This window comes from Cheilinus undulatus, linkage group 12 (assembly GCF_018320785.1).
Source record: "Cheilinus undulatus linkage group 12, ASM1832078v1, whole genome shotgun sequence".
NCBI classification, from domain to species: Eukaryota; Metazoa; Chordata; class Actinopteri; order Labriformes; family Labridae; genus Cheilinus; species Cheilinus undulatus.
The window spans coordinates 43,637,743-43,651,595 of record NC_054876.1 but is presented as its reverse complement, the minus strand read 5'-3'; the positions used below and the strand labels follow the sequence as shown (position 1 = coordinate 43,651,595).

The window sequence follows — 13,853 nt, the reverse complement described above, 5'->3', positions numbered from 1 at the left end:
CTGTCGTCCACCCCTCCGACAGGCCATTTTGGGTCTTGTTGCCAGTTACATGCCTGATCCTGTCAACACGTCCAAATTTTCTGGAGTGCTCTGTTTTTTTTCTTTTTTTCTGAATGAATTAGCTCAGTATCATCTGGACCCAGACAGCAGACAGCCACAAATGTATGCACACAGACTCTCAGACATCACCAGGCAGGCAGCAGTTTTGGTTGTCAGGGTCCATAGATCATGGGTCATGTGTGTTTGTGCTGAAGTCCGTGCAGCATAAAGTCACAACAGGAACAGATAAGAGCGGTCCCAGGTTGGCTTTGGAAGCTAAATCCCCGGCAGCCCCCTGGTGCTAATCGGATTAGCTGAAAAGTTAGCAGCACGGCCCCAAAGAGACACAACATTTTTTACACTGACTTCTATGACATATTTTGTTCTCAAGCCTCCATAATCTGCTGCTTGTCTCCGAGCTTTCTCACGTCATCTTTGTCACAATAAACAGCAGCTTCAGTACATGATGAACTGTTTTTAACCTTTATTTCAAGGATGAAAAAACATCTTTTGGCTGTGTGGGTCTGTGTCTGTGTATGAGGGGGGTTCTGGTCCACCCAGGTGGGGGAACAATGGTGTGCCCGTTTCCTTGAAAGGAATGGTTGGCTGCGCATAGGCTCAAGAAAGGAGGGAGGGAAGAAAAGAAAAAAAATGAGTTGTGAAATGATTGGTGCTGAGACGGTGGGGGGAGACGGGGGATGATGGGGGAGCAGCCGGCTGAATGGGGGCAGCAGGGTGGCAACTGGACTCTTAAAGCTCCTTTCATGCTTGGGCTGTTTCAACCAACGCTGAAAACACATACAAGGACATTGAGGTCCAGCCCTTTGCTAATTGTTTTTTTCTTTGATATTCAAAGATTTTCTAAAGTAAAGACAAAAAAAAAAACAAGATTTGTCTAGTTTTTCCCTGATTGTGCAATTCTTTTGTCACTTTAACCCTTAAATTTATGCTTTCCTGCCATCTGACAATGCAATTACAGTTTGGCCTCTGTATAAACACATTAAAGTTGCTTCAAGACATCAACACTCAGGCCTTTTCATAATGTTTTCTCTTAGTGTTTTGTATAGGCTTAGTTGTGGAAAGCGACATACTTCTACTAAAATACCATGCTGGTAGGGATGCATGATATTGTTTTTTTGCTGATATATTTCTAAATTAATTTCCGCTGATACTGATAAACACCTTTTTTATTGTAAAGAACACCAAACAGTGTTGAGACAGGAGCAGGGTCTCTCTCTGGTAGTTGTTTTACATTTGAGGCTTCATTCAAAATGTTCATAGGGCTCACAGTGGGCCCCTTTTGGTCTGTGGGGCCCCAGACCACCATCTAAATGTGATGGCCCATTTTAAATTTTGCTGATATTTAAGGTTGATACATGATATTTCCTGCCATTATGTACAGCTGATCGGCTGTGAACATCCGCAGAAATGTTCATACTTGCCGATAGTGATTTCATGCTGATATTATTGTGCATCCCTACTAATAGGCTCTCAAACAAACACACAATGTGATGAAACTAGAGAAATGAAGACTAGGAGTCAACAAATATTGTTGTACTTACATTTGAGTACTCACCTATACTGAGTACAAATATGAGTACTTAATAAAACCATAATTGTTATTAAAATTACTCTGAAAGTTGGCTTTATTTTCATCAGATGTTCTTCATCCCTCCTCTGGCCAGTTTATCGGTGACCAAAAACTTGATCATCACTCTGACTGAGCTCCAGAACTCCTGTGTGGAGATGGGACAAAGTCTCAGAAGGACAACCATCGCTGCAGCCCTCCACTGATCTGGGCTTTATGGCAGAATGGCTAGATGCAAGCCTCTCCTCAGTGCAAAACACATGAAAGCCCAGTTGGTGTCCATTTGAAGTTTTTGCATAAGCCTGGATCGGTGAAGGGCTGCATTGTTGGTTACCTTCTGGAACTTTGTCCCATCTCCACACAGGATCTCTGGAGCTCAGTCAGAGTGACCATCACATTCTTGGTGACCTCGCTTCTCCCCTGATTGCTTGGTTTGATTGCCTTGCCCAGATCTGTGCCTTGCACCAATCTTGTCTCTGAGCTCTGCAAGCAGTTCCTTTGACTGTGTGGCTTTTTTTGCTCTGAATGCACTGTCAGCTGTGAGGCCTTCTACAGAGAGGTGTGTGCCTTTCCAAATCATGTCCAGTCAGTTTAATTTACCACAGGTGGACCTCAGTCAAGGTGTAGAAACATCTCAGCTAAGATCCAGAGAAATGGGAGGAACCTGAGCTAAATTTCATGGGTTTTTGCAAAGGGTCTGAATACTTGTGTCAATGTAATATTTAGGTTTGTTATTTCTAATAAATTTGAAAAACATTTAAATTTCTGTTTTCATTATGGAGGACTGAGTGTATATTAATGCTTTCTGAATGCACTATAACTCATCTTTTCAATTTTTAGGTCCAACGCTGCTACTAATGCCTATATAGGAGTCCTTTACATAATTTTTTTTGTGTGTTTTTCCTTGAGTTAAAAAAAATAATAATTCCTGGAATTATATAAAACAGACTGTACAGATACTAACAGGGGAGTTAAAGTCAACTTTTGTAGCCTAACAACTTTAAGCGCTCTGAAATGGAGGTCGTGGGCACTACTAGCACAATAAAAGACGGCTCTGGACACAATCCCTAAGGGCAGAAGTTTTCTTGTTATGTAACTTAATCTGTCACTTTCTTTTAACTTCCAAAATTTATAGAAATAAGACAGCTTTCCCTCAAACCATAGACTTGGGTTTTAAAAGTTGTTTATCAAATGGCAGTGAACATCTTAAGAACTGGTTCAATGAATTATTTCCAATTTTTCCAAGTTACTGAAAACGGAAGTCCTGGTCTCTGTTCGGTACTTCTGATCAAAAAGTCCTGCAGACAAAGAACGAAAATAAAAGCCAACTTTAAGCACAAACAGTTGAGATAAGAAAAGAGGATAAATTAGTCAATGTCACTGCCACCTGACCATGTAAGAGGGAGAGGAGAGCAGTGGAAGTATCCTTCACCATCTTGCATAACAACTTCAAACCAGAAAATGGTCTTTTTGTGCTGTCTTGTTTCTCTTTGTCACAGTGAGCGGCCCCCTCTGTGACTGCAGCCAAGTCCAACATGGCTGAAAAAGCTCTTGGCTCTCTGAATCAACAGCCCAGTGTCAAACTGGCTAGCCTTCTCATGCCTGCATTCCCCCAAATGATGTCTAGGGAACTGGTTTTCTGGCCAAGATGTGGTTTTGTGGCTAGAGTCAGCCAGGCAGAAGGAGAATGAAAATTATGCCATGTGGACAAGAAGCCTTTTCTTCTTTGTTCTCTTAACATGGCAGGCTGGTTCCAGGTTGGCGGGGATCACAGTCAGTCATCTGCCAAACACAATGCACTTAGAATTGAATTAGGTTTAAGGGTCAGTATTTCAATTAGATTCAGAGCAGGGTCAGGGTAGATGCCAATTTCTGTAATGAATTCAATAGTTTTCTGGCTCAAGGATAATATGGCTCCATGGCACTGTACCTACAGAGAGTGTGAAGTTGATTTCTGTGCATGTCTGTTTTTCAGTGTGGGCCAAAGTGGAGGTGACTATGCATGAGAGTATGGAGGTTTACCTGGATGACATGGCACAGATCCCCTGCCAGTACAGCTTCACTGACAACAATGAGCCCAGCTTCGTCATGATCCAGTGGTTTGTGGTGAGTACTGCTGGACCTGCTCTGAAAACTGACGCTGCCAGTCAGGAACTAGCCAACCACACATGTAAAAAGAAAGCTGAGTACATGAAGTTAGTCACTTGAACCAGAGTAAGGGAACCATGAGCCCAGTTTAGGCTCTTTTTGTATCGTGCATTATTGTGTTGAGATACATTCAGTCTTTCATGTTGACAGCCTAAAGAGATGAGCAGGCCACTTACAACACAGGTTAGATACCCTCAAGACAATCTCAGAAAGAAATATGATCCACAAAATCTGTGTATAAAAGTTGCACTTGAAATGCTCTTTCAGTGAAACATTTGGGGGATTTTTATGCCTTTCCAAAGAATCTTTTTTAAACTTTTATAATAAGGCTTTTTGCCTAGAACAAGGGATAGAGCCAGAAACAGAGTTGGAAGATTGTGGAATGACATGCCGTGAAAAAGCCACAGGCCAGACTTAAACTCAGGTTGCCTGCGTACATGGGGTGCAACCCATTGAGTGTCATCAATATTTTTAAGCATACTTTATTACTCACTGAGCACATTTTCAACAGCAGACCCACTGCAGGTTTTTTACTCTTTGTGCCATCTCCATCACAGATATAGCTGGAGGTGTGTGGCTCGAAGGCTGTGCTATAAGCATTAACATTGCTAGCTTTTAGTGTTGGTAATGTGTACAATGCTGTGTCTGACATACTTAGGTACTGCCCTTACTGTCAATGGAGCCTTGTGTTGCTCAACCCGCCTTGTTTTACAAAAAAGAAAAGTTTTAGACTCAATGTGGATTCTAAACTCAAAGGTAAAAGGAAGCCTGACGTGACAAATACACACCATATGAACACATAAAAATAAGTAGAATATCAGCCAAAAACTGTGTACTTTTACATAAAAACATAAATATCAAATGTTTCTAAAAAAGACTGGTATTTGTGTAAGATACTGCTTGATATGGCTTGTAAAGAATCAATTACAAGAAGATAGTATGAACCTGAGCCCCCAGACCTCAAGGAATGGATGGAAACCATAACTAAAATATACATTATGGAAATGTAACTTTTTCACTAAAGCTAAAAAGGAGCAGATTTTGTTGAGACGTGGCTCAAATGGACTCACTTTGCTGCAGAAGACGGGAACGCTATCTTTGTTTGACTTTGGACTTAGATGGACTCATGAAGAACTGTATAATTGGTGTTTCACCTATGTCTTTATAAATTAAAAAACTGACAAAATGGAGAGTACCAAAAAAAGAAAACATAAATATCTGTCCATTATCTACACCATATCTAAACATGTGAGTTTGTGGGGCCTGAGCCAATCCCAACAGTCATTCAGTGAGAGGGTAAAGAAAGCCAGTTAATTAAGGGGCTAACAAAAGTAAGTTAATAAAAATTATTTTTATGGCACTTTTTTACAACAGCAGTTGTACAATGCTTTACACAGACAATGTACAGAGAATGAAAATAGAAGTAATAGTGAAGTCACTGCAAAAGGTATAACAATAGAGACACCAATAGATATAGAGACAAACAACCAAGCTATTCTGCCATATGCCTACAGGCAATTTAGAGTAACCAGTTGACCTAACATGGATGTCTTTAGAAACTGAGAGGAAGCCAGAGGGAACCCACACATGCACTGGGAAAACATGCTAACCCTGCACACAAAAAGGTTCATGAAGCCCGAATATATAAGTGCTGTTATAACAGAATTTGAAAATCGGACAAACAAGCAGATGATATTCAACACAAAATGTGTCTGATTGACAAAACACTAGCAAGTTTTTCCTCAGTCTTCCATATGTCTTCTATATTCTATATAAGCTACAGTATGTGTTAAAGTGCCAGGGTTTCCAGGGAAAACAAGCAGAGGCATTACATCATTCAGCTGCTGCCACATATTTAATGAGCGAGGCGCTTATTTCAACAGTCATGTAGACACCATTCCAGGAGCTCTGTTAAACAACCAAGAGCCAAAAGCTCAAGGTTTAATGGAGGGGAAATATTTTTTGTTATGAGGCAGGCCAAAGGAAAGCAGTGACATATTACAAGAAAATTAAGATGGGTTAAAGCTTGCAGGCCAAAATTCAGGGTTCAAAGCAAAGGCAGGTTGGAGAGCAGCTCACTAGAAAGCTTTAGGTTGGATGGTTTATTGAATGTGTGGACATGAGTGGAAGGATTGTAATATGTGAATCAGGTGAATGGGAGTTGCAAAAAAGCTAAAGCTTGTGGTTATGTCAATTTCTGTTGTCCTTGATGCGTCTGTGGTGGTCTGGGTTCAAATTCATCTGTGGCTCCTTTTCTGCATGTCATTCTCTTTATTCTTTTTCCCCAGTCCCCAGTTCTATTCACTGTCCTATCTAATATATATAAAAGGAAAACATAAAAGTCAAATATAATGCATGCCCACACCATGAGGGCAACAGCTGATTTGACTGGGAATGTCAGATCTAAAATGAAAAATGGGATAGAGACAGGCGAGATAAAGATTAATAAGTGTCTGACAACACCATTACAAATGTGCTGATAACAAGAAATTGTACCAAGATCAGTCTGATTGAGCTCTGCAGGCAAATGTATTGATGTATTGATGGATAACAATGGTGCTTTGTCTGACAGTGGCTAATCAGAGCAACTTCTGAGCTTGAACAAGTTTTTAGAATAACAGACAAATGGCCAAATCAGTCACAGTCATGTTGGAACGTGAGAAGAAAAGCACATTACTGCTTTGCCCTTGAGACTCAAAGTTCATGTCAGATTTTTAATTTCCTGTTTACATTACATCCTTTATTCATGCAAGTTAGAGCCAATTATTTCCAGTAATTCCAAAATGTTTAAAATATGTGCCATTCTGCAGAGAGTTAAAGAAAGCAGCTCACGTGTTCGGATCTTCTACCTTGGTGGCAATGAACGGATGGCTGACGACGATACAGAATACACCGGTCGCATCAACATGACTAAAGACGAGCACGGGACTCAACTCACCATCCGGAATATTCAGCTCTCTGATGAGAGGGAATTCTTCTGTCAGGTTAACGGTATGGCAGCCGGGAACGCTGAGGGAAAGACCTACCTCAGAGTGTTTGGTAAGGAAGCCCACAAAACACTTTATCATTGGCAGGAAAAAGAGAAATTTTAAGTCTTAACAGTGTAATTATTTTTCATGATATGAAATAACCAAAGTGTGTATTTTCCTGGTCCAGCTCCTCCTGAGGCTCCAGTGATCGAGGGTGTACCGGCTGGAATATCTGTGACCAAGGAAGTGCCATCAAAGGTGGGTTCACTTAAAATTAGACACAGACATCAAGACATACAGTTATCTGGAGGAGTGCTGTGTTCTGCTGGTGGTTTCTCCCTTATTTACTGCTGCACCAGCCGAAATGAAAATAAAAACTATTTGCTTATTTGGCTTTCCCTGCAGATTGCATCATGTGAAGCGCGGAACAGCTTTCCTAAACCTAACATCACCTGGTACAGGAACAACGTGCCACTGATACCTGAACAAGGATGTAAGTGCAAACTCTAGATGGGTCTTTGTTTTTGTCTTACAAAGACTACCTCACTATATTAAGATGATTTTCCATTTTAAAACAGGATCATGATTTTGACTCATTTTATTTCTAATTGATCCACTGATTGTCAGCTATATCAAAATTTTGTGGGAAACAGCATGTTATTGAAAACAGAAAATGCTGATATTTGCAAACAAGAAGCTTGATTGTGGAATTTTTAGTGGGCAACTGGGCAGTCAGTTGGTCCATCACTGTAGTGGGTACTAAAACTAGGGCTGGGCAAATAATCAAAAATTAGATTAAATCACAATATGGCCTGCTGCGATTTTGAAATCGCAGAAGGTGCAATATTTCTTTGACCTGAAATTTTTGTCAAAGTAGCAGTTTTAAACTTTTTTTGCAGCAGAGATGCTTATGCATGACATATCATGCAATCATTCAAGTGCCATTTTTTTCTTAGAATAGTATAAAAAAATCCTACCTTCATTTTTGTGCTTTTTTTCTTATTAGATATGAGAATTACAAAACCCGAGTCCAAATCATCATAAGCAGATCATTTTAAAGACTTTTTCCAGCCCTCAGTGAGGAATGAAAGAAAGTTAAGGAATAATCGCATGTCAATTTGCAATCGCATTATTGGAGAAAAAAAATTGCAATAGATTATTTTCCAAAATCATTCAGCCCTTACTAAAACAAACAAAAAAAGATGAATATCTAAATTTAGTACAGGCACTCGTAATGAGTCAAAAACTTTTGTCATTCTCTTAGAGTCAGTTAAATTCAGCCTAACCCCACTGGAGTCTGTGCATGTTTTCTATGAACAACTCCCATGATGTCCTGTCCCATTGAATTTATTTAAACCCAAATTTTTAATAAATAACAGATAACAGTAAAGTTTAAACCAAAATCCAAAGTTTTCATGACATCTGTTTAGATGAGATTGTAAGGAGAGCAACATGGAAGTATGTTCCAGACAAGGTCTGTTGCTTGGGATATATGTTGTTTTAGAATACCTCTGTGTGCTTCGTATTTCTGGGTTTCAAGAAAATAGCACACATAAGACATACAGACCAATGTAGAGCAAACTACCCTGACACAGGCAGCAGCTGCAGACCTGAAAACACTCTCAGAAAACAGTCAGATCGGTTTCTCTTCAGTTATTTTCAGAAGTCCTGCCCCTTCTTAATTTTGATTGGCAGTTGAGGAAGAAGTGACATTGATGAGCACAGCGCCGTTCCAGAAGTTAATCGTTTTTCAACCAAGTGTGCTTTAAACCTTGCAACAAAGACAGCTGATGCTGAGAGCGTTTTTTCTGCCCAGGACCCTGAGCGCTTAGAACGTTGGACTACATTGGTTGTGGGTTGAAAACAAGCACTGCCAGCCCTAACAAAGCCCACTATGAACACAGGGCGTTGTTCAGTAACTTAAACAACCACAAATCCTGTAGTCTTGACAGTGTATTAGGTGCTTAGCAAATGTTAGCATGCTTACACTTCCTTCAACAGTTGCCATCCAAAATGGGCAACCAAGGAATGCAATGCCTGTTAACATAAGCAGCTGTTGGGCTGGTGTTAGAATTATGTGAGGCAAGTAAAGACAACTCCCTACAGTATTTTTGTTTTGTTTCTTATATCCTGTAAGTTTTATTTGGCAGATGACTTTGTCCAGAGTTTAATACACGATTACAGTTATTGCTAAGTTACACACTGGTACGTCTTTGCTGTTGTCAGGCCCTAAAGTTTAAAAATTGCTTTAAAGCATGATGATGGTTGTTGTCTATGGTGCATTGTTCCTGAACTCTTTTGTCCTGTCCATTACTGTAGATGTAAAGGTGTGGACCCTCGTTTCGCAGTCCAATGGTTTCTTCTCACTCCAGAGCACACTGGAGTACAGAGTGGTCAAAGAGGACAAAGATGCTCATTTCTCCTGCGAGGTCAGCTTCTTTGTCCCTGGAGCCATCAGGACAGTGGAGTCCAACAGCATCAACATCACTGTTCACTGTGAGTAACCCTGAGCCTATGTACACTTTAGTAAAACGATCCAGTCAGATAAAGTTTCATTAAGCATTTAAAGCATTAGGCCCCAGTATAAGTTTGTGGAGAACATTGTCCCCCTGTCCTTTCACAACTTGTTACTTTGAGGCTAGATATACAGTATAATGTACAGTATAAAGCTTGAAACATATTTTGCTTCTGTCTTCCCTTACTGTGCTTTTCAGCTTTGGCCTTAAGATTCTGAAACACTAGACATTTTCTTTTGCTTCAAAATTCCTGCTATTTTTTAAAGATTTCAGTGTAGTAAATCCTGGACTTTACTTGATATGAAGTTAAACATTAAAAATCACTAAAATATATATTTTTTTCATAATAGATGTGCTAAAATACATCAACACTGCTTAAAAACATTATTGGTCCCTACTCATACCCTGCAGCTAGATCAAAATCACCTCTGCTATTTTTGCATTTAAATTGGAAATAGTACTTTAATACTAACATTAAAATTGTAATCACAGCATTATGTCATATCTGTAAAAGGATAAAAGTCAGCATAAAGTAGAAGTTTAAGCTTGAGATTAATCAGATTCAAACTGAAGGCCAGTGTCTTACGTTCATGAAGTAAAATTTCCACCGACAGTCATCAAATCTATTAGGTCTGGCTGCGATGACAAACTTTTTCGTAGCTAGTTGAGTCTGCAACTCATGCCATAATACAATAAGGCCATTATAGATACATATTATAAAACAGGGGCCACGATATGTTGTGTGTCACGAAATAGGGGTCAGGATACAATATGTATAGAAATATATGTTGGTTTTGGAAAAGAAACATGTCCCACACAGAATTCACTGCGGTAGTTGTTCTGGTTCATAGAGGATATCAGCACAGGCATAGTTTTAATTATCCTTCCCTTTTAAACACTTAATTTCAGATCCTCAGAGACCAAATAAGTCAATTAAAGTGTTTAAAGTATAATCACTGAACTATTAATAAATGCAACTGCAATAATGCATTTAAACCTGATATGGCCCTCTCTGTTGTCTTATGATCTTCTGATCCAGTGTAGAAGTTAAAGAGAAATTTGGATTGTCCTTCAGTGCTGGATGTGGCAGCACACACTGACCTGATGTAGCAAGCCTAGCTGTTGCTAACTGCTAGACTGATGTCATAATTTTACATTCCCCCACCAAGAAACAACAAATTTTATAACAAAGGTTGCTAAAGGGGAAACTAACAAAAACTGCATGAACAAACAAAATGGGTCTTGGTTTCTAAAAGGTGGCAGGGGATTATGTCTCCACACTGCCACCCACTAAGTCTATCAAAATGATAGATGAACTGAAAATATGACCCACAAACAAAAACAGGTAGTCATTCAAGTAAGGGGAAGGTAAAATAACATTTTTGTTTTTCTCCCAAACACACACAAAGGCACTCAAAACAAATTTTCTTTTTAAATCAAACAAAACATAAAAAGAGAGCCAACTAATGGTGTTGACCCTCACACACACAACCAACTGAACTGAGCAGCAACCTGCTCCCTATATAGCCTCCCAGCCCTGCTGATCACCAACAGCTGTCAGCTGGGACCAGCCACCTCAGGTGCACCAAGTTTCCCTAAACGAGCAGGGTGAATTGTGACCAGGTTTGTGGGAAGAAAATCACCAAATTACAGACAAATCAAGACATTCATAACAGTATAAATTTGTAGATTAAGTTTAGCGTTGCTGCTTTATTTTACCTTGCTTTTGCACAGCTTGCATATTCGATTAGATATTTCCAGCTTCAGACTTTCTGGTGTTGAAGAAACCTAACAAAATCCAGTGTTTTTGCTTTTTGTCTTACTGGCAGATGATAAACTTTCTCATCCATATTACCAGCGGTTTGGTTTTATTCTCCATGTGCGCTGCAACATGCAGTTTAGTGTCTGCTTCTTGGTTTTTTGTTAAGTGCACTGTAGGGAATGTCTATTTTAAAACTGCAAAAGAAACCAAGATGATATTGAACTGCAAAGCTTTATCTTCATACATTTTGTCTTTCATTCTTTTTCTTAAAAACATATTTCTCTAAACCCCTGGTTTTCAACTGGTAGGTTGGGACCAAAAAGTGGGTCACAAAGCCATTTTGTGGCTACTACTCTACCACTACTCAACACCTCAAAGACAAAGGAAATGATCATAGATTTCCGCAGATCCAAACCCCCTCTTCAGTCAGTGAACACTTGTGGCGTGGACATCGAGGTGGTGACATCGTATAAATATTTAGGTGTACACCTGGATGATAAGTTGGACTCGTCTAAAAACATAGACTTTATCTACAAAAAGGGGCAGAGCTGCCTCTTTTGCCTTAGAAGACTCCAGTCAATAGACATCTGCAGTAAGATGCTGCAGATGTTTTATCAGTCTGTAGTGGCAAGTGTTCTGTTTTATGCTGCAGTCTGCTGGGGAGGCAGTGTAAAACACAAGGATGCAAGGCGTTTGAACAAACTGGTTAAAAAAGCTGGCTCTGTGGTCGGAATTGACTTGAACTCATTGGAGGATGAGGTGGAGAGACGCGCACTGAGCAAGGTGGAGGCCATTCAGAGAAAAAATGATCATCCACTTCATATCTCCCTCAATGAGCAAAGAAACAACGGTGGTGGATGGCTCCTATCCCTGCGCTGCAGGACAGAAAGATTTAGAAAATCTTTCATACCATCAGAAATTAGACTGTATAATTCTAAAGTAAACAGATGAGACTCCCAGACGATTGAATTTCCCTTCAGGGGATAAATAAAGTTCTTGTATTGTATTGTATTGCATTGTATTTTCAGCAGGACATGGATGTGTGCCTGGGACAAAAAAAAGTGGTTCTTTCATATTTAAGGATATGCCTAAATGTGTTCGTTCGGTTACAGTTTTTGATTTTAAACATTTTATCATGATTTTAGATTTGTGAAAATTTCTGGGTAGTTTTTGTCATTAAGTGGGTATGGGTGGGTCCTGATGCAAAACCAGTTGAGAACCACTGCTTTAAACCCTTTTATTTTTATTTATTTATTTATTTTGTAATGCTATACAACCCAAAAATCCCATCACACAGGAGGTAATTTAACTTTCACAATATGAGTCTGTTGTTTTACTGTGTAACAGCTGTCTAAAACCTACACGGTCACTCAGTTTGTGCTGTCAGCATTATGGAAATGGTCTTTAAAGTGACTTTAGTATCTTGCTGATTAAGCCTGCTTAACTCGATTGTGTATGTGTGTATGTGTCTAGACCCCACCACCATGGTGGAGCTGTGGAAGGACTCGCCCCAGGGCCTGGTCAAAGAGGGGGATACTGTGGAGCTGCGTTGCCAGGGTGATGGCAACCCCCCGCCGTCGTTCATTTTCAACAGAGAACAAGTAAGAATGGACGGCTTTTTCTCACCCTAAAAGTCCCCCAGAGAGAAAGGGTGACACACGGGAGACATGTAGGGAATGTTTTTGATATGCAGAGCTCACAGGGCCCCATGTAGACATGAGTGTGCATGCTCTGAGAAGGCTCTGTCAGATCTGACCCTGCAGATCTAGACCAGGGTCTGAGACCGGAGGCCACACTGACAGGGCTCATGGGTAGCATTCGTTCCCATGTCAGACACACATCCATTGTATGTGTGGACAATACAAAAACCCAGCTGACTGCCATTTTAACTTCTCCTAAGTAGACAGTCACAGCTTAGTGGTTGTTAAACCATGACTCCACAACATAACTGTGCCATGAAAAAATGTGTTTCATCATTTCCTTTACTGAAATTGCTTGCTTATCTAAGGCCATCACCAATACTTGACACCAATTATCTTTCAGGTCAGCATGTGAGGATGCTATGGTTAAACATTTAGGATTTGATGAAGTCTATTTGAAGTCGATTGAAGTTCTACCTGCTTCTCACTACCACATCCAAGTGTACACTGAAAATTATGGCCAGATTCCCTAGATCTTAAGATCGGAAAGGAGCAGGGAAATGTTACTGTTATGACCAAAATTATATTGACATTTTTGTTGACATATTATCCTCTGATGATAGGATGTAATAATAATTGTATTTGTCCTGAACCACCACAGTCCAGACGTCATGGTTCAGACCCATGCAATGACAAAAAATGGCATTTTGCAGAGCTACAACACCTGCTGGCTTCTTTCCTCCATCAACTTCTAAACACTGTTTTTAAAAGTCTCCTTTAAAAAGACTCAGTGGTTCCAGGCATAGGTCTATCAGCATATATCATACATCATGCAGCATTTATTTACTGAGGGTTGTGACAAAAGTCTGCTGTTTGGGGCTTAATGACCAGCAGACATTGTCTTTACTCTCCCCTGCTCTCTATCGATATGTGGGAATGAGTATTGAAATCTGTTACCCACATGATACCAATTCCAAAGCATCTGATACCTACCACACCAAATTACAACACAGAAATCGATACTTCATTTCAATACCCTGCCACCCCAAATGAAAAGCAGTAAATTGTTATAGGATTTATGTGATTTATTATTGATATTGATATTGATATTGATTTAGTACCGGTGTCAGAAAAAAAACAGGCAATACCCTTCCCTATCAGTCTGTAACAGACACTAATGCTGATGTTAAC

The 13,853-nt window shown here is 39.8% G+C and overlaps 1 protein-coding gene across 1 annotated transcript in view; it reads left to right on the top strand.

Annotated features, from left to right (window-relative positions):
• The window catches only part of mcama (melanoma cell adhesion molecule a), a 90,017-nt gene that overhangs the window by 54,399 nt on the left and 21,765 nt on the right, over positions 1–13,853 (top strand). The window contains exons 2-7 of the mRNA XM_041801886.1: positions 3,603–3,733; positions 6,586–6,814; positions 6,932–7,002; positions 7,150–7,237; positions 9,064–9,240; positions 12,496–12,623. Of these exons, the coding sequence (XP_041657820.1) occupies positions 3,603–3,733; positions 6,586–6,814; positions 6,932–7,002; positions 7,150–7,237; positions 9,064–9,240; positions 12,496–12,623 (824 nt within the window). The remainder of the gene's footprint in view (positions 1–3,602; positions 3,734–6,585; positions 6,815–6,931; positions 7,003–7,149; positions 7,238–9,063; positions 9,241–12,495; positions 12,624–13,853) is intronic.